Genomic DNA, 21,616 nt, shown 5'->3' with positions numbered 1-21,616 from the left:
AAATTCTAGAACTACAATATACCTACACATAATATGTAATACTTTCCATTAATTCTTGAACTGTAGTACAATTTAAACCAGGGGTGCAATTCGCCAAAGTACTCCTCCTGTGAATGACCTGTGGGTTTGAAAGGAGTGCTTCATGGACTGTACTTTCCAGGGTCATGAAAATGATATTGAGTCTTATTACAAAATTTAATTAGTGGCTAAGAGAAGAGATTTGTTAAATTAGAAACATATGCACCAAATACAATTTAAAATGTATATTTCTCTAAATTTAGAAACATTTTGCTAGTACCTCATCTTTCCATTCCTGCTGCTTTAAGATAATACCATATCATACACATAGTTTATTTGCTATATGCACATGTACTTTCCACTGCTCTGAATAACTTTATACATATGCTATACAAGGAAAGGATAAATATTTGAAGGCAAACCAACTAAATTTTTCCCAAAAGAAATCAAGAAACCTATATCCCTATATCATATATTTAAAACATGGTTCTCCCTGTTGCAAAGGTTTTGGGTAAGAAACAAGAGGCTGAAAAACAAAGTAGAAAGCTTACAAGGTACAAAAAGATTACTCTAGCTCCCATGCTCCCAATCATATTCCAATTATGAGTTCAGAAGCTAAGGCACATTGGATGGCTGTTGCAAAGCTCATCCACCTAAATTTTAATTTAGTTTAGTTTATAATTTATATACTGTTTTTAAATAATATTTAAAGCAGCTTTCAAGAATACAATATAACAAATGATTTAATGAACCACTAGCAAAGTTGATCAGATGTGACAACTGTCCCATAACTTTATCCAGCAAACAGTTATTCCTTGAGAACACATTGCCAGATGTGGGGCAAGGCTAGAGTACCACAGGCTAGAAGAAAGGCAGATATGATGGCCCAGTTACTCTCCTCCAAGACTCTTTCCCTGACCATGGGGAGTCAGAGCGCCTTTCACTCTCCCCTTTCCGCTGCCTTTTCTGTATGTGGCTCTTTCAGATATGCCCATAGGTTGTTATCCAGAAGGAGGTCATTTCAGGCTGTCCAAAAGGAATCTTGATTCCTTGCCTAAAAACAGCAACCCACTGCAGATTTGCGGCTTCCCTGTTCACTTTTAAATAAATACATACTGACTTTCATCACAGAGATGATGTAGCAAGGTAAGGAAGAAAAATATAATTGTAAAAAGGAAAAAAAAATATTCAGAGATCTCACATCAGTTTACGACAACATAATGTAATGTGTCTTAGGCTGCAATCCTGTACCCACTTGTTGAAGTAAGACTAGAACACAATGGGACTTTCTCAAGAGTAGGCAAGTGCAGGCAAGCGCTGTTAGTGAAACCCAGAAGGATTTCAAGAATTACTTGGGAAGGAAAGGCTACATTATATCATAAGTAAAGGCTGTATTATATGAATATGATGTCAACAGACACACAACAGAAAAAAACGGAAGAGTTAAGCAATGAGGGTAACCTAAATTCCAGCATGGTAGGGCATTGGACTAGATGACCATTGGGTTCTTTTCCAACTCTACAATTCTATGATTCTACGATTTTAACTTTGCATCATCAGTGTCTGATCAAAATAAAATGAAGAGAAAGTAAAGGTATTCTGTGTTATATTTCCATGATAATCTTCACAACTCTTGCATATAGCCTTTTTAATTAAGAAAGTACAATAATCTAGTCAAAAGTCTTTTAAAAATAACATATATATGATCATATGCAGCTACAGAGTTGTGCTACTTAAGTATAATGTACTCTATTCAGCAAAACCTCAACACAGACTTAAGATTTAAATTGGAATTGTTAAAAGAAACCATTCAGTTTAAACTTTTCACATTCTGTTATACTGAAAACATTAAATGCATAAAGTCATCCAGTTCTCACTGTGTGCCATAACTGGCAGAACTTCTGTTAAACCAGCACTGTTGAGAAAAAGAAACTTTGAATACTGCCATCTTTCTTCTATAAAATACTGCAATAAGTATTAGGTATTCCCATTTTTTTAATATAGGAGTTTTTCTATTTTTATATGATGATGCTTTAGCGGTTGTGGTGATGTCACCTTGTAAGAAGGAGTAACAGATGGGCTGGAATGAAGACCAAAGATTTTTTCTACATCTGGATGATGATGAAGACTGTATGTGCAGTGGTTTTCTTTATAACTCCACTCACAAGTTCACATTTCTTCACATTTCACTTGTTATATTAGCTTCAACATTCATGTTTGTCTGTTGTTGACTGTGCTAAACTACAGAGAATGTTTCCAGCAAAAAAAACCCAACAGCTTAGAATATTGTTTAAACTTCCTATTACACTTAAAAGGTAAAAAAGGTAAAGGACCCCTGACAGTTAAGTCCAGTTACAGACGACTCTGGGGTTGCGGCGCTCATCTCACTTTACTGGCCGAGGGAGCCGGCGTTTGCCTGCAGTTTTTCCGGCCATGTGGCCAGCATGACTAAGCTGCTTCTGGTGCAATGGAACACCAAAACGAGCAGCGCACGAAAACACCATTTACCTTCCCGCCACATCGGTACCTATTTATCTACTTGCACTTTTGGGGGCGTGCTTTTGAACTGCTAGGTTGGCAGGAGCAGGGACCAAGAAATGGGAGCTCACCCTGTTGTGGGGATTTGAACCGCCGACCTTCCGATCGGCAAGCCCTAGGCTCAGTGGTTTAGACCACAGCGCCACACTAAAACACCGTGCAAACAACTGTTCATCATCTCACGTAGCAATTAACTCCTGTCTAGAGACTACTGCAGTGCATTATACATGAGGCTACCTTTGAGGACAGTCTGAATGCTGCTGCTTGTTTGGAGCATAACTTAGTTCTGAAATATTTTCACTGGCTACCACTCTGCTTCTCAGCACTGTTTGAAAATGATGGTGCTTACATCATCATCATTTCTACTACTACTACTACCACCACCACCAACACCAACACCACCTTCATGAATCAGATTTTATTGTTGTAGGACCTTTCCCTTCAATACGTGACAAGCACTGCCTCTGTTGCCTTTTCAGCACCTACTAAACTAGAGACTTTCCTCTTTCAACTACCGTATTTTTCGCCCCATAGGACGCACTTTTTCCCCTCCAAAAATGAAGGGGAAAAGTGTGTGCGTCCTATGGGGCGAATGCAGGCTTTCGCTGAAGCCTGGAGAGCGAGAGGCATCGGTGCGCACCGACCCCTCTCGCTCTCCAGGCTTCAGGAAGCTATCCACAAGCCTTGCAAGCCCGGCGGGAGTTCCTGCAGGTTCACAAGGCTTGCTGGCAGCAGCCTACAGCCCCGGCGAGTGTCTGCAAGCCTTGCGCGCCCAGCAGGAGCTCCCGCCGAGCGCACAAGGCTTGGGGCGGCAGCCTGTTGCCCGAAGCACAGGGAGCCCTCCGGAGGGTTCCCCGTGCTTCTGGCGAGTGTCTGCAAGCCTTGCGCGCCCGGCAGGAGCTCCCGGCAGGGCAGGCGTGTGCAAGGCTTGGGGCGGCAGCTGCGGCTGTGGGGGGTGAATATTTTTTTTTTATTCATTCCCCACCCCAAAAAACGAGGTGCGTCCTATGGGCCGGTGCGCCCTATAGGACGAAAAATACGGTAGTTTTTTTAGATCTTGCCCAGTCTGCACTTGCATTGGAATTGTTTTAAAGATGTTTTAACTGTGGTTTTTCTTATTGTTTTATCACTTCTTGTTGGCTGCCCTGGACTCCTTTGGGAGAAAAGGTGGAACATAAAATCAATAATAAATAAATAAAATATTGCCAGTTGGATGGGAAACATTGGGCAGTTCTGAGCATGCAGTTTCCTCCCTCCAATTCACCAGCCAGGGCTGTTGGTGCAGAGCCCTGTTTAAAAGCTAAAATCCCAGCAATTCCCTGTTTGGAAGATGGATGTGGATTCAGACCCAAACAGAAGGATTTTACCTTTTTAAAAAAGCGCTCCTCACAAGCAACCTGAGCTGCTTTGTGCACAGAGCACTGGATCAAATGGATGTTTCTTTATATGTTCCATAGATTTAACAGTATTTCTACCAAAATAAATTGTTTCAAAATTATTCTGCAGGAACTGCAGGAAGTAGGCTATTTCATTACTCAGTAAAATTATATTCTCAAAAGTGAAATAATGTACTTTCACTAACTTGTCCATACCTGTCATCTCCTTATAATAAAAAGCACTGGATTTGTTTTGAAGATACACTTAGGTCTGTAGTTTTGTTTAACATTTTTCAGCAGAACCTCTCTCCCATGAAGGGCAACTACAGAGCTTTCACTAATGAGTAATATACCTACAATATTTGATAAGAACAGAACTGACAGGTGAGTTCTTCCTAGATGTCAACTCCCCCCACCCCCCAGCAAAAAAAGATAATAACTAGAGATATCTTAACTATTTCTATGACTTGACTAAGTCTATTCACCCCCTGGTAGCCATATTCCAAAGTTAGTTCCACCACTGAACCCTTCTGAAATTCTAAGTTAAGCCAGGGTTAATGAAAACATTCCCAATAAATATTCCTTCCATCCCAAAAAGCAATGCTTTCAAAAGCAAGTGATAAATCAGGAATCTAAATTGTCAGCATGCATGAGAATTTACCTTAACCTATAAGAAAATTTCACGTAGATTGCAATCCTAAACCTAAATCCCACTAAATCCTAAATCCCACCAAACTCAGTAAGGCTTACTTGAGGAAAATCTAACAGTTCACAACAAATCAAACAAATCTGTCCAATAAGCTTAATAATTATCTAAATTGTTGTGTTATTTGGACAATTTATACCCCACTTATATGTAAACAAAACATAGGCATCTTCAACCACAAATATAAAAAGTATCAGAATTTCTATTATATGAAACATAACTAACAGAGCATCCACTTTAGTATAAAACAAACCATAAAAATCAGCTAAAAAAATACAAGGAAAAGTCACAGTAAACAAGTTACAAAATAGCCTCTAAACATCAGGAAGTAATAAAAATCAACTACAGAGTTTAATCCCGACAATCAAACACATCAATATTCTAAACCAATATACAGTACTCAACCTTCTAATTCTAACACACCTTCAAATCACACTCTCAGTGCTCCGCAAGCCTTGCATCCTCAGTCAACAACACTCACATGTCTACATCATGAGACCCAGACAAACCTCTCAAATTGTAATATCATTGCTAAATCTACCACAGGATAGAGAATTAGAACGCACTGGACCTCAGTATAGACATTTATTTTATATTTCTTTTTCCCAAAGGTAACTTGGTAAGCCTTTGCTGTGGTCAATGTCAGCAATGACATATCCCTCCACTCTTCATTATGGTAAAAAAAAAAAAAGGTATAGGACCCTTGGATGGTTAAGTACAGTCAAAGGCGACTATGGGGTTGCAGCGCTCATCTTGCTTTCAGGCCAAGGGAGCTGGCCTTTGTCCACAGACAGCTTTCATGTGGCCAGCAGGACTAAACTGCTTCTGGTGCAACGGAGCACCGTGATGGAAAACAAAACACACGGAAATGCTGCTTACCTTCCCATCGCAGTGGTACTTATTTATCTACTTGCACTGGTGTGCTTTCGAACTGCTAGGTTGGCAGAAGCTGGGTCAGAGCAACGGGAGCTCACCCCATCTTGGGGATTTAAACTACCAACCTTCCGATCAGAAAGCCCAAGAGGCTCAGTGGTTTTGACCACAGCGCTACCTGCTCCATTCATTATGAAGAATGGCTGTAGGAAAGGAGATACAACCCCACTGCTTGCTGCTAATCTATATCAGGATTGTGCCCAGTTAACAGTGTTGCGTTTTACCTAACTCCTTAATTACAGCTTTCAATTTTTTGACTTTACCTTTGCTTTTTAAAGTTCAATTGTATTAATTTAAAACATACAAATAATTAATATGATATTTTTTTTTTCAAAATTCCAGAAGCAGCACTGTTACCTACAGCTGGTCAAGAGCAACAAAATTAGAATCAGTCAAAGTGTATTCCAGAAAGAGAAAATTATGCTAAAATTATGGCATTAGTACTTACAGTAATTTCCCCACTCTTACTGCCACAGGAATATGGGGAAGCTGAGCTGCCCACTTTAGAGTCACATCTTGATAAACGTGTAGAATGCTACTGTGGTTTCCAATTAGAGTGTTAACTACGGCTCCAGACACTACAATATATATGCAAAGAGTTTAGAACCAATCTGTCACTCAAATTGCTTTAAGCTTATACCATTTCTCCCTTCATGAGGCATAATAATAATAATAATAATAATAATAATAATAATTTTTATTTTTATTTATACCCCGCCCTCCCCAGCCAAGGCCGGGATCATAATATAATACTTTATCTATCTATCTATCTATCTAACCCCACACTGTACCCTGGAAATAACCAATTTCAACTAATTACAAGTGCAAAAAGGTACACAGAGTTTATGATTATTTTGCTTAAATAACAGAAAAAATTCTGGGAATATTATGGCAACAACCTAAATTATAGAAAATTTCAGTCACCAACAATTGTGGACAGCTGTCAACTAAGGTCAACTCTTCCTTCACAGCTCAGACACCAAGTCTTCATCTTCCTTTGTCCTCTTGGTGTCACTTAAAGCAGATCAATTCACCCTGCTGCATGGTAAGACTAGCCCTGATTAAACTATTATACTTCCAGTACAGGTGTGTCCCCCCCCCCCCACATATGTGGGGGCTACATCCCAGGCTCCTGTGTGCCTGTGCCTGTGAATATGTTAAAGTGGGAAACATCCTCTAAAAAGTCCCAAAATGCCCACTTTCCCCTGCTCTCCAGCTCTCTCTCCCCCCCCCCCGCTCTCTCTTTAACTAGAGTTGAAGCTAAGAGATGGACTGGAGGCTGGAAGACGTGCAGGAAAGCTGATGTTGAACTACCCCACAACACATCAGATATTAGGCAAGGAGGCTAGGCAGCCTAAACAAAGCCCCACTGCGCCTCAGATCTCTGTGGGGCTTCCTCTGCCCTCACTGAAGTCCTTTTCAGGCTCCAGGAAACATCTCTTTGCAAGTCATGAGGACTCTCCAACTCTCTTGCACTATTTCCTGGTATAAGTCTATTTATTTAATTATTTTCCGGTGCCAGACGTATATGCTGTCTCACATAAGTGTGCCTGTATTTCATTTTAGTCACCTATTGCATTTGGTGAAATATCAGATGAATCCTAATTATGAAGTTCAAAACAGTATTAATCTGTTGCTAACGAATATAATGAGCTAAATACCTGATCACTTAATATTTTGTTGGTAAATCAGAGACAGAATTATGAGCAAATAACATTGATAAATATCTACTTTACGTTGGATGTTAAACTGTTCAGGTACTATAGTCCAAAATTGCTTATACTAAGCCACAATTTCTGCTTCCAAATTTCTATTTACAAACCTGAATATGGAAGAAAGCAACTTGGGCTGTGATCAAGTTTTTTAATGAATCGAATTTGTCCGTTATCCTTAAGGCAAAAGAAGTTTCTTTCCCCAAGCACAAACACACTGGAAACAAGTTGATTGACGGAAACAACACATATATCCAACGCTTGTTCTCCAATGTTTAAAACCCAGTCCACCTAAAGAAAAAATAAAATCAATGTACTTTAATCATATCACAAGGATGGCTCAGACTAAATTAGTTAAATATCTCACTGAAATCAAGGGGACAAATTTGTTTGTTTTTAAAATGTAACAACCCAGGCTGCAATCCTAACCCAATTTACCTGGCAGTATGTCCCATTAAATTCAACAGGACTTACTTCCAAGGAGAAAGTAGATCTGCACTGTTGGTTTCCATTTATATAAATTACAATGAAGTGCAACTAACTTAGTCTGGATACTACCCATACATAGCTAGCTTTGTTACAATGGAAGTTATAAACGGAATACAATTGTAAAGAGACTAAGTAAAGGTAAAGGGACCCCTGACCATTAGGTCCAATCGTGGCTGACTCTGGGGTTGCGGCACTCATCTTGCTTTACAGGCCGAGGGAGCCGGCGTACAGCTTCCGGGTCATGTGGCCAGCATGACTAAGCAGCTTCTGGCGAACCAGAGCAGCGCACGGAAACACCGTTTACCTTCCCGCCGGAGCGGTATCTATTTATCTACTTGCACTGTGATGTGCTTTCGAACTGCTAGGTTGGCAGGAGCAGGGACCGAGCAACGGGAGCTCACCCCATCACGGGGATTCGAACCGCCGACCTTCTGATTGGCAAGTCCTAGGCTCTGTGGTTTAACCCACAGCACCACCCGGATCCCTCTAAGTACAGGGTGTCATAATCTGCCGTGCTAACACAGGAGTTAACATCTTGACTACGTAACATCAGTTCATTTTGTGATTTGTATTGTTTTATTTCTCTTTGCTTTATTGGTTGCCATCAATACCACTCAGTTCAAGAAAGGCAACACTCCAGCATGCCAGGAGGAAAATAATAAAGTGCTGTATATTATGCATCCCATTGGTACAAATCAAAGAAGATAATGTGAAGTGGGGTTTTTGTTTCCTTTCCCCATAGCAACAGCAACAGTGCTTCAACAAAAGCTACATTTTAAATGCTTTCAGCATCTCAAAACTTAGCTGCTCTTTTGCCCCAGTTTCCTTATGTGATGAGGAGCCTTTTTCAGGAAAATCAAACACAAACATCATTGCTGGGCTGGGGACAGTATCAACAGAAGTCCATTAATAGAGCTGAATCCTTCACAACTATAAACTAATATTTTAAATCCTTTAGAATATGGAGCATCACTGATTATCCATAAGAAGCAGCAAATTTACCACAAGCCTTTTTCCTGACCCACGCTTTTGTTGCTCATTTTCTTGGGTCTCAGCGTCCTTTGCAAATGCAAGCACTTGGTACCTATTGAAAAAACAAACAGTATCTCTTAAAACATTTTAATACTTTCATATTGGGAAATTACTTCAGCGTGCATAAGAAACCTGATTTAAACCTATTTTCAAGACTCCCATCCTTTATTCTTATGAGATGGAATAATTGCATTTGCAAGTATGACTCTTAACAAATAATTTAAAATGTGTCTTGCCTGGATAGCCCTCAATCAATCAATTCAGTTTATTGCATTTTAGCAAACAGCCATTACACGCATAAAAATAATAATAACAATACTGCTACTAATAGTGGTTTATAATTCTACTCCCCAACCTTTAGATGCTAAATCATTTCCCATAGCGCCTTTAAATTTGTTACACGATTTTGTAGATCCTTAATAAGAAATCTGGATATTCTAAAGGATATATACTTCTCAACATCAGACAACAGAAAACAGGTCTTTGCAAAAGATAGCCTTCCCTTCTGCGATCTTAGCAATGGGTGGATGTAGTTGTTTCCAAGAGCATTATAAAAAGGGCATTCAATGAGTACATGAGTTGTGTCTTCTATTGACACAGAGTTACAGCTGCAAATTTATATTTTTATATATTTACATCTTTAATGAGAATATTGACTTTTATTTGATTTCCAGCGAAACATATTCTTTTCAATAAATGCATTGCATGCGCAAAAGAAAGTTTTTTAACTGGCTGGGTGGGTATGTTTACTTGTTTTTATCTTAGGGAAGTTAAAGGTTTTAAAGGTTTTCTATTGTTGATATTGGAGAGGTATGGAAAGGCAGACTATAAATATTTTAAACAAAGAAACGTGTGCAAACAAACATTTCCCCCTACACTATGGGTTGGATCCAGACATAGTCATGGTCAGAATAGACCCAATGGAATCAATGGAACATTAGTCTGAGTATGACTAAGACTGGATCTAAACCCATGGTTATGTGCAAAAAAAAAATCTAAAGCAGCTCTTGGACATTCGGGGATAGGAGTGAAAATGAGGTGTTTGTGTACTTTTTTTAGTACTCACTGCTGTTGGAATTTCTAGGATACCTAGATTTAATCACTGCCAAAACGAGTTGCCTACCTGAGCAGAACATTAAATCAGTACAGTGTTTTTTGTTTCAGATGCATCCTCCCTAATACTTGACCATTTTGATGTAAGTAAACAGTAAAGGGCAACAAATACAAAATAAAATGTTACATGTTTGACATCTCTACGTACTTGTAACTCTCAACTTGCCGGCAGGAAGAGACAGTAATGAAGGAATCTGTTCGAGAGCTGTATGTCAGCGGACCAGGAAGAAGAAAACCAGGTAGAAAACGGCCAAATGAATAGCTTTCTTGTTCAAATAACATAAGCATTCCATCCACAGACTGTATACAGATCAAGTCACGACCTAAATAAAAAGGAAGCCGTGTATAAGGTCTTCCATTTTGCAGGAAAATAGGCTTAAAATTGAATGTACATGCACATTTCCTGAGCACACACTACAGAACCACTTGTACATCCTTTGAAGAGTATGTAACTGAACACAACCAACTACTGCAAAATTATTAAATTTATTTACCAATATTTTTCCAGCACAAGAGGCAAATGAAGTTCCTAGGGCAAGGAGTCCCACATTACAACAAGAAAGATCCTCTTGAATGTCTTGCCCTGTGCTGTACCCAAAGTTTCTTACTGTTTCTTATGAAATGTAAAATTTTATGTTGCCTAAGTTCCTAGTACAGTGGTACCTTGGTTTAAGAACAGCTTAGTTTATGAACAACTTGGATTAAGAACGCTGCAAACCCAGAAGTAGGTGTTTTGGTTTGTGAACTTTGCCTTGGAAGCAGAACATGTTTCGCTTCCTGTTGAGTGTGTTCCATTTGTAAATTGAGTCCCCCGCTGCTATGGGAAAGCACGCCTTGGTTTAAGAATGCTTTGGTTTAAGAACAGACTTCTGGAACGGATTAAGTTCATAAACCAAGGTACCACTGTATTGGGATTGTTCCACCCACCTACAGACAACCTTGCGCAACAATGTGTTTTCTGTTTTTGTTACTCTTAGGGAGCAAACCAGGCCTAACAGGCCAGGGTCATGATTAACAACAACAACAACAACAACAATAATAATAATAATAATAATTTATTATTTATACCCCGCCCATCTGGATAGGCAGGAGGGGGGGAGTGTTGTTTGCTTTTTTCTGCATCAGGTCAGCACTGCTGAGTGACCCAAGGGCCAAGGTCACCCACAAATGCCCCTTTTCACGTTTTCCACTGGCTACCATTGGCAGAAGCACCATCAGCTGCAGCTACTCCAGAGCTCAGGCCTCCACTACAGAGAACCCCCCTTCCCAGCAGAGAGAGAGATGTGGTGCACCCTAAGCCCCTAAGCCAGGCATAGGCAAACTCGGCCCTCCAGATGTTTGGGGACTACAACTCCCATCATCCATAGCTAACAGGACCAGTGGTCAGGGATGATGGGAGTTGTAGTCCCAAAACATCTGGAGGGCCGAGTTTGCCTATGCCTGCCCTAAGCCCCACCATCAACATTTGGGGGAAAGCATAGAATTGCAGCCTAGACAATTTAAAATAAAATACCTTATATAAAAAGTTATAGTTCACTTAGAAATTTCTCAGTTTGATTTGGTTCATTTATTCAATCTTGAGTCCCTAACATACAAACGAACGTATCTCTGTTTTATGGAAAACTCTTATTGTAGTTGCAACATTATGCAGTTATATTACTAATGTTCTAACAAAGGTGATATAGTTTCAAGCAATTCTCCACAAACACATCAAACCTTCCAAATTCAAATAAAACTGCCTCTTCTGAAAGAAAAAAACCTCTTATTAAACATAAGGTACATTATCTCAAAGTGTAAAAGTTATTTTATTCTTTTACTGACTGTTGATCGGAAACACATTTCCATTATACCAAGAGCTTTAATAAAAAGAGCTAGCAGTCTGAGTTAACAAAATCATAAATCAGCATATTAAAAAGTATTTCCATCACTTTTAAAAAGAACCCTGTTTCCCTTATTAAACATGAAATAGAATGAAACAGCACATTAATCATGACATCTAAAGGAAGGTAGCTAACCAATGAAAAATAATCTTTCCACATTAGAAAATGTATATATCATTTCTATTTTACAAAAAATAATCTGAAGTGTAGAAGTCACAGAAGTATAGTCCAAAAACAGTCATATTACAACATCACCATTTTAAAAAAAAAACCCTCAAAGTAATACCATTTTTTCTTTTGCATTTTCTCTACAACTGTGATAAAGACCAAATATATCATATCATTAGATTCTACTCCTTTAAGCCTCTGCCTAGAAGTTTCCCTGACAGCTTAAATTTGATTATTTGTTCCCATCACAACACATTAATTCATGATATTTTCAAGTTAGTTTCAGATTTCCAAGTGGTGGTAATTTTAAGACTTTCCTGTTGCTTTAATAGTAAAACTCATCCATCTTTCTAGGAAATGTAAACTCTTTATAGTTTACGCCAATGAACAAATGCTTCCTATTACTAAATTCAGTAATTTTAAACAGAATTATAGGTTTAACATGTAGAATTCTTAAAGCATTTTTGAACAGATGAATTGTTTTAGAGTTATGACTTTCCTTAGGTTCCTACAACAGGACACATGTTTTTTAAATTATAGGACAGGATATGTGGCTTCTGTTCAATTTAGATTTTATTGTTTATAACAATAGAAAGCGTTTGTTTATATTTATCTCCATATAAATACATACACTCCCATAAATGCATAGCCAGTTGTTGAAATTTGGAAGAAGAAGAAAAAACTTGCTAAATAGCAAGTACTTCTCTAATCCAAAAGATTAAATAATATAGCAAAGTTCTTGATTCATAATAGTTCCTCTGACATTCTGATATGTAAGGAATTCAGCTGGGTAAATATGCTAAACCAATCAATAATAATGGTTCAAGTCAGCATTTGGTGGATTGCTTAAAGTTCCGGATACAGTGGTACCTCAAGTTACAGAGACTTCAGGTTACAGACGCTTCAGGTTACAGACTCTGCTAACCCAGAAATAGTACCTCGGGGCAGAGATGACTGGCAGAATCCGGGACCAGGAGAAAGAGACAGTGGAAGAAGATTGGGAGAAATTCAAGGACTATCTTAACAAACATTGTAAAATTAATGAATGTCAGAATGACGTGGGTTTAAAAGTCAAGTGGTTTTCAGCGGTATTGAATAAGGAAAAGGAAAAGAAAGATCAAAAAATTATGGAAAATAAGGGAGAGGATTTGCTGATTTGACAATTAGAAATTAGAATACAGAAGGGGGAGGTATGAGGAGGTCGGGGAAACAAGGCTCAAGAAAATAAGGTTTAAATTATACTTGTTTTGTTGTTGTTTGTGTATGTTTGTATTGTTTGTGTTTATGTGTATTAATTGAAACTTTAATAAATATCATTAAAAAAAAAAAACAGAAATAGTACCTCGGGTTAAGAATTTTGCTTCAGGATGAGAACAGAAATCGTGCGGTGGGAGCAGGAGGCCCCATTAGCTAAAGTGGTACCTCGGGTTAAGAACAGTTTCAGATTAAGAACGGACATCTGGAACGAATTAAGTTCTTAACCCAAGGTACCACTGTACCCCAAACATATGAAAATTCCAACAACATATGAATATTCAGAAATTAATCCATGCAAATGTATACAGTACATAGGAGACTAACAACAAATCTAAATTAATAATTTTTTAGCTGCAATGAACACTCACTATGAACAATATTATTATAGTGGTACCTCGGCTTAAGAACAGCCCTGTTTAAGAACGATTTGGTTTACAAACTCCGCAAAACCGGAAATAGTGTTCCAGTTTGCAAACTTTACCTCGGTCTAAGAATGGAAGCCGAATGATGGAAGGGCACCGGTGGCGGGAGGCCTCAGTAGGGAAAGCCCACCTCGGTTTAAGAACAGTTTTGGTTTACGAACAGACTTCCGGAACAGATTACTGTAAGTTCGTAAACCAAGGTGCCACTGCACTATTATTATTAATAGTTTATCAGAAAAATTTCATTGATAAAAAGATAGTGACAAAAAAAGAAAGAAAAACAAGAATGAAAAAGAGAAAAAATGCTCAGTTACATTTCCATACATAATACATAAGTATTTGATGTTGCATAGTCATTTAGTTGTGATGTGTATAATCTTATCCTAATACACATATACTTAGTAAAGGTAAAGGTACCCCTGCCCGTACGGGCCAGTCGTGTCCGACTCTAGGGTTGTGCACCCATCTCACTTAAGAGGCCGGGGGCCAGCGCTGTCCGGAGACACTTCCGGGTCACGTGGCCAGCATGACGAAGCTGCTCTGGCGAGCCAGCACCAGCGCAGCACACGGAAACGCCATTTACCTTCCCACTATAAAACGGTACCTATTTATCTACTTGCACTTAAGAGTGCTTTCGAACTGCTAGGTGGGCAGGAGCTGGGACCGAATGGCGGGAGCTCACCCCGCCGCGGGGATTCGAACCGCCGACCATATGATCGGCAAGTCCTGTGAAAATGTGGCGCTCTGAGCCCAGGAAAGCTCTTTTATTGTTTAACTGCATGAATAAAGACTTAAACTATATACACACTGATGCCTAAGTGTGTTTGATCTGCTAAACACCGGACAACAGCACGCTGCGGGAAAACTCTGCAATTGTGGCTGACGGAGGACAGGGGATCGAAGCAGCAGGGAGGCGCTCAACGGAAGTGTGCCGGGCTGCAGTTCAATCAGCTACGGCTAATTGGGGTCCAATCCAATTAGCTACGCCACATTTTCACAGGTTATGGAGAGACGTCACTCAGAACTCCTTAACCCTGTGAGTTCTGAAACTAGCCACAAGTCCTAGGCGCTGAGGTTTTACCCACAGCGCCACCTGCGTCCCTATAACACATATAGTTATCAATAATCTAATACTATGTAATCTCATTCTAAATATTATTATATTTATCCCAAGAAAGTCTGTGTCTATAATGTGTCCGTTCATATGTTGCCAATATTGTCATGTTGTCAAGCCATTGATTAAGCGGAATCATTTCTCTATTCTTCCAATTCATCAGTATCAGCCTCTTGGCCACTATCATTAACAAAAGTAAGGGGAAATACCCGAAAACCCAAGGTATACAAATAGTGCTACAGAGCATTACAGACATTCATTTAAATGTGTTGATATTTTAGGAAGCATGCTCTGCATATGAAATATAGAACTGCTTTTTAGTATACAATTTGCTAAACCAATTTCCATGTCTATAAGTATACAATACAAAGACTCAGGATAGTTTTGTACATCAGCATTCTTACTTCTGCTCAGTTATTCTTCTGTTTGTCCCCTTCTAATGGATGGTAGCAGGATTTCATTACAATATGAACCTTGAAGCCTTCAAAGAGTGCAACAGAGAGAACAAATTTAAGGACGGACACAAACTTGGGAGTTTGGAAGGGTTGGTGTGCTTAACGAAGGAATAATTTCAGTCCAATGAGAAAATGATTGGTTTCTGTAACCTTCAACACTCCAAGGTATTCCCCCCACAAAATTAGCTAAATTCAAACATAATTCAGGTTGAACAGTAAATCCACAATCAAACTCAAAATCCTTTTCAATTTAAGACCTCTAGTCTCTATCAATAACACCTGAAAGGGGCCCTCTAGTGTTCTGGCATACATCCTAATGCTTTGCTCTGTTCTTTAAAAAAGAAAGAGTGGGGGAGATATTTCCATTTCCTCTTAAGTTACTGCTGAAGTTAAAGAACATGGGTTACCTGAATGATACTAGTGACTTCTAGCGATTTTTTCCATAACAAAATGCCAAAAAAGAAAGATTTTGATACCCAACTACTGTTTCATTGGTATGATTGTTTCGGTCTTCCGAATCAAAACCACATGAATTGAACTTGTGTTCATTTATCTAAAAACAGTGATGGACTTTGGGTTTTCAAATTTCAGCGGCAGCCCTGTGCAATGCCAAAATTTAGCATCCCCCACCTCTCACCTTCCATTGTTCGTCACTGTTGCAGCACCCTCTGCGCTACCCTCTTGGCTCCATACCCAGCGTGGGTGAACGGTTCATGCTCCCCTAAATCATAGAATCATACAATTGTAGGGTTGGAAGGAACCCCAAGGGTTATCTAGTCCAACCCCCAGTAATGCAGGAATAAATTCGCCTCTGCTAAAAGGTTCATAGGATAACATGGTTTGGGTGGGGAACGGTTTTCATTGCCCTTCTCCTGCACCCTTCATTTCAGCCCATTCCCACTCCATAACTCAGCCCACATATGCCCAGCATCTCTTTGCTAACCTCTGGCCCTGCCTCGCTCCCTATGACAGTTCCTCCATCTTGGCACACACAGGGCAGGAATGAGTCTAGAGATGAAGGTCCAACTCCATTCTTTGCCCACAACTGCCTTGATGATAGATGCTAGGTAAGTGAACAACGGAGACAGAACAAAACTTTTTAAAATGTGCAACCAGAAACATAATGCAGATTTCCAAAAGTACATTTGTGTGGTTCAAAAGTTCAATTCATTGTTTTGCTGTACTTTATAATGACTGATAACAATGGGACAAGTAAGTAGTTCAGGTTCCTCTAGAATCCCAGATCCTGATCAAACCAACCTATTACTCCCTCTCCTGCCACAGACACATTGCACAGAGGATTTCATAAAACTCCACAGCACAGAGGAGTTTTATCAGAACTATCAGAGTTTTAAAGGTGGTGCGATGCTAGAAAATATCCAATACAGTCATACCTCGGGTTACGAACGCTGCGAGTTGCGTGTTTTCGGGTTGTGGACCGCGCCAAAACCAGAACTACCGGAACACATTACTTTTGGGTTTCGGCGCTCGCACATGCGCAAAAACACAAAACGACATCACGTGCATGCACAGAAGTGTCGAATCACATCACGTGCATGCGCAGACACAGCGCCTCAGGCCGCGAACACTGCGGGTTGCGAACGTGCCTCCTGCACGGATCATGTTCGCAACCCGAGGTATGACTGTATGACATTCTTATGGCAAAGTTACATGAAATATTTGTGTCTATAATCACAACACAGCAGCTAGTATTGTACTTAAAGAAAAAAAACCACCTTAAAGCTTTTCGAAGATTCCACTAAATACAAAAAAGACAGTACTCCAGAACAAAACTGCGTTTTAAAAGAGTAATTTTCCTCTGAATTTGTTTCTTGGAACAAAATGGAGACCATGCCCTGCTAACAATCACTGAAAGCAATATTCGCAACCTGCTGCACCAAAGGGGATGAGATTGGAAGCTTCCATTCACAGTTTGTAACAACTACATTTTCAGTATATGGACTAAATGAGAAACTGCAGTTTGTTACAAACCAGCAGTGGAAGCTTCTACTCACCTCTGGTTGGGCAGGATGAGATGAAATGGAGGGTATGCACAAACCCAAGACACAATGGGCCGTTGTTATTTCTCAGCAGACAATGTTTAAAAGCTGTTTACATTAAGGGTTAAGTGCCATTCTGCAAAGAAGTAGTCGATAAATCATAGACCAAATTTATATCTCTGTCTAATTTAAATAGAAGTAAAAGATACACTTAAACTTGCAACATAAAGCTTAGATGATAATCTTTTTTTTCTGGACTAGCACCTAATAAAAACCACCCTTGCAAAATTGTGGAAAAGTAAACCCCCAGTCTACCACTCTTATAAGTTTCCTGTTACAAAGCTGCATGGTTTTTACATATGTAGTACTTTGTTATTAAGAAGAATTCTTCCTCATAGCACCTTCTTTGTTGTAAGTCTGAAACATGCTTTGCCTCCAGGCTGAACTATAATAAAAGTAAAATGGATTCAGACATTTGGCTGAGAAAAGCTGGCTTTTCTATAGCCTTTCTTCCCCTTGTAACTTTTTTCTACTGTTTTAAAAATACAATTGTTTTTATTATTTCTCTTTTGTTTTGCTGGATCCATGGATTAACATAAAACAGATGTGTAATTCTGGGAGCGGTTATATATATTTTTAATAGGGTAACAGTCCTTGTGATCCTTACAATGCTACTTGTGTTAAGATTTTTCAGAGGAACCATAAAAATGCTACATCCCATTCAATATTCACTTTCTGAAATAACAAAACCCCAGCTTGTCCCCTTGTTACAATGTGCCATGGCACTGGGCAGATTAAGGGGAGAACAGAACACTGACACATCCAGCTGTACCTCGTATACCATGCTTTGCCTGCTATTTTATATGCATCATCTGATGTGGACCTTCAGCATGGAGCGGCCAAAGATACTTGATTGATTCTCACAATTGGCTGATCCACCGTAACATTTTACAATTATCTTGCTGTGGATCATAGTTTCATTTTTAAAAATCAACATGTGATAGAGCTACTGCCCCACACAAATTTAGCAAGTTTCAAGTCCACTCAATGATGACAAATCACCAGTATGAATCATTCATAAATCTGGGATCACTAAAGATCTCCACTGTGGTGTACAGATCCTGTATGAATACAGTACAGTACAGATCCTGTATGAATATGCTGGCAGAGCACAAGGAATTGGTTTAACTAATCTTTGTATGGTACTTACAACCTAGTTATTTACACCAGATGTTATACTGAGAATGTACAACAGCACAGAGCTGGTTTTTCTATTCTCCAAAATTCTTGATTTTGGCATTAAGCCTCAGTTGCAAGATAAGAAAGCAAATGGTTACAGCAATGCCGTAACAAAAAGAGAGGGAACTTTTACGATACGTTTGGTGGAGGGGGTTATTGACTTTCTTTTTGTTTTGTTTTATTGTGTATTCTTTATTATGCTACCTGAGCTTCCAGTTACAGAGCTGGATCCAGAAGCACCCGCAAATTCTGAAGCTGCTCCTTCAGTTCGGCAACTGCCCAATTTCTTAGACACGGGAACCACTCACCCACAATGCCTCTGTCTTGCCATGATTCAACCTCAGCTTGTTTCTCCTCATCAATTTCACTACTGCGTCCAGGAAATGGTCCAGGAACGACATGGACAGACCGCACAGGTGACCTCAGTGGCTCCGAGTACTTAGTATCAACTTTAGTTTGTGCAACAGCTACAACCATTCTTGAACAAGGATAGCTTTGCCACAGTGGTCCATACATTGCTAACCTCATGATTAGACCATCATAATGAACTGCATGTGTGGAACACGTTTACCAGGTATGGAAGCTACAACTAAGGCAAAATTAAGCAGCAAGGCTGCCCGGCATTACTCATGTTGTGGCAAGTGTTGAAAGATCTGCAAGGGGTTCTAACTACCAAGCCAAGTTCACTGTATCGTCGTTGAAATTTACAGCCGTGGACAACCTGAGACCAAGATACCTGGCAGATTGCCTCCCCCAGTACAGACCAAGGCAATGTTTAAGACCTGAGGAGACCCGCTGGTTTGCCAACCAGTGGATTGTCGCTTGATGAAAACATTCTTGGTGGCAGAGTTTGGAGAAAATAAAAGATAAAGTGCGAGATTGGTTACATTATGCTCAGATTAAAGAAGTTTTCAAGTTGGATAAAAAGATAGGATTCCAGGTGGAAAAATCAAAGTTAGAAACAGAACTGTTAGAATCCAGCTCTAAGACACTTTCAAGAATGTATAACTTGCTGTTAAAATGGAATACACAGGATGAAACGGTCAAATCAGCTATGATAAAATGGACACAGGACAAAGGGCATAACATCATGTTTGCTGACTGGGGAAAGTTATGGACCACAGGTTTGAAATTTACGGCATGTAATGCCTTGAAAGAAAACATTATGAAAATGATATACAGGTGGTACATGACTCCAGTCAAGCTTGCAAAGATATACCATGTGTCTGATAATAAATGTTGGAAGTCTAAAGAAGCTGAAGGAACATTCTTTCACCTCTGGTGGACTTGCCCTAGAGTGAAGGCTTTCTGGGAAATGATATATAATGAGCTGAAAAAGGTATTTACCTTCCCTAGGAAACCAGAGGCCTTTCTTTTAGGCATTGTCGGCCAGAGTGTGCAAAAGAAGGATCGAACTTTTTTTATGTATGCTACAACAGCAGCAAGGATACTCATCGCTAAATGCTGGAAAACTCAAGACTTGCCCACACTGGAAGAATGGCAGATGCAACTGATGGACTATATGGAATTGGCGGAAATGACGGGCAGAATCCGAAACCTGGGAGAAGAACTGGTGGAGGAGGATTGGAACAAATTTAAGGACTATTTACAAAAATATTGTAAATTGTATGAATGTTAAGAAAGATGTAAGATTAGTAACAACATGGCTTCAACAAATCAAATATAAAAAAATATATATAAATTTAAGCGTAATTGGAAGAAAAGATAAACTTTAGTTAAACAGTATTTTATAATTAAGTATTTTATAAGTGTGATTTTAAATTCCGAAATTTGAGAATTAATTTGGGGAAATTTTATCATATGAATGGAATTAATTTAATAATTTGCTAGCAAAATTTATAAGTCTAGAATGCAGGAGCAAGAGTTGTGAGGAAGTCCAAGGAGGTGCATGAAACATGGATATTTGAAAATACTATGTTATTATCTATGTCTTTGATTGTTTTAAAAAATGCCTAATAAATATTTATAAAAAGAAAAAGAAAACATTCTTGGTGACAGCATCCACACTCTGGAATGCTGTCCCTTGGGTAATTCATGAGATAGTGGCAGAAATTACCTTTAAACAAGTCATTACAAATACACGTTTACTATGAATGTTAGTTTATATATATAGTATACTGCTCAGTTTTGTTTGTGATATGAAGTTATGTTTTCTTTTTATCCAGTTTAAGACATTTTATTGAATGCTGCTGTATTTGTATGTAAACTGCTTAGAGATTTTTATTATATTAAGCAGTATAAAAAATTGTATAAACGCATAAAGTGATCATATTGATAGGCCATCCCCTCATTCCAGGTGGAGAGCAGGACCTAATGGGGCAGGGTTGTTGACCAAATCAGCAGGGAATTATCAAAAGATGATCATCAGAAAATCATCTTAATCCATCTGCCTCCTGAGACGGACCACGTTAATGGATCTTCCACCCCTGTGCAGCTTATGTAGTCATAGAGTCAAAACTGATTAGGCCAACAGACATTTCTAGCTCACCCACAGGTCATCCATTCCCAAACTCTGTACAGAAAACCAGATTCAATGTTTCAATGTGCGTCCTGCCACATGTGTTGGTCCTGACACTAATTGAGACAGCCCCATGGTTAACATGTCAACTATGAACTCCTGAACCGGTCCTGATTATTCTGGCACTGTTCACAAGGAGATGCGCACTTTCCTGTACGTTCATTGCCTATGACTGAAGGGGCTATATTTTTAAACATTGTTATTTCATTTCAATTCTGGCTAAAACACATCAGAGACCTCTAGTGGTTAAATTTGTTAATGCACATCACGTAAAACTGTAATTCATATTCTACCTTATGTAGTCAGAAGCAGGCTTCTTGCTGTACAGCTAATATTAACATGAAAGGATCATATTATGGTCAAAAAACAAGTACAGGAGACGCTCCACTTTAGAAGCTCACCTTACAATTTGTGGATGACAGACAGAATGATGGCAGGGGGGCAGAGCTAGTGCACTCATCCTCACATGTTAACAATGTATCAGAAGAACTGATTCACTCTCACATATTCTAGCAAATGTGGCTACTCTCATAGTTAAAAAAATATATATTCTATCTCTAAGGAAGTATGACCACAAGACAGGCAAACAGCATCATCTTTTGTACGTAGTAAGGAGGCACTAGGG

General features: G+C 39.2%; 1 protein-coding gene across 3 annotated transcripts in view; it reads right to left on the bottom strand.

The window, feature by feature from the left end:
* BBS9 (Bardet-Biedl syndrome 9) overlaps positions 1-21,616 on the bottom strand; it is a 235,887-nt gene that overhangs the window by 204,219 nt on the left and 10,052 nt on the right. For all 3 annotated transcript variants that reach the window (XM_079947531.1, XM_079947530.1, XM_079947529.1), the window contains exons 6-9: positions 10,066-10,240; positions 8,775-8,856; positions 7,394-7,574; positions 6,020-6,149 (exon numbers count right to left, since the gene is read on the bottom strand). In XM_079947531.1, coding sequence (XP_079803657.1) covers positions 6,020-6,149; positions 7,394-7,574; positions 8,775-8,856; positions 10,066-10,240 — 568 coding nt within the window. The remainder of the gene's footprint in view (positions 1-6,019; positions 6,150-7,393; positions 7,575-8,774; positions 8,857-10,065; positions 10,241-21,616) is intronic.

This window comes from Podarcis cretensis (assembly GCF_951804945.1).
Source record: "Podarcis cretensis genome assembly, chromosome: 12".
NCBI classification, from domain to species: Eukaryota; Metazoa; Chordata; class Lepidosauria; order Squamata; family Lacertidae; genus Podarcis; species Podarcis cretensis.
The sequence above is the reverse complement of the archived record's forward strand: the minus strand, read 5'-3'. Positions and strand labels throughout refer to the sequence as shown.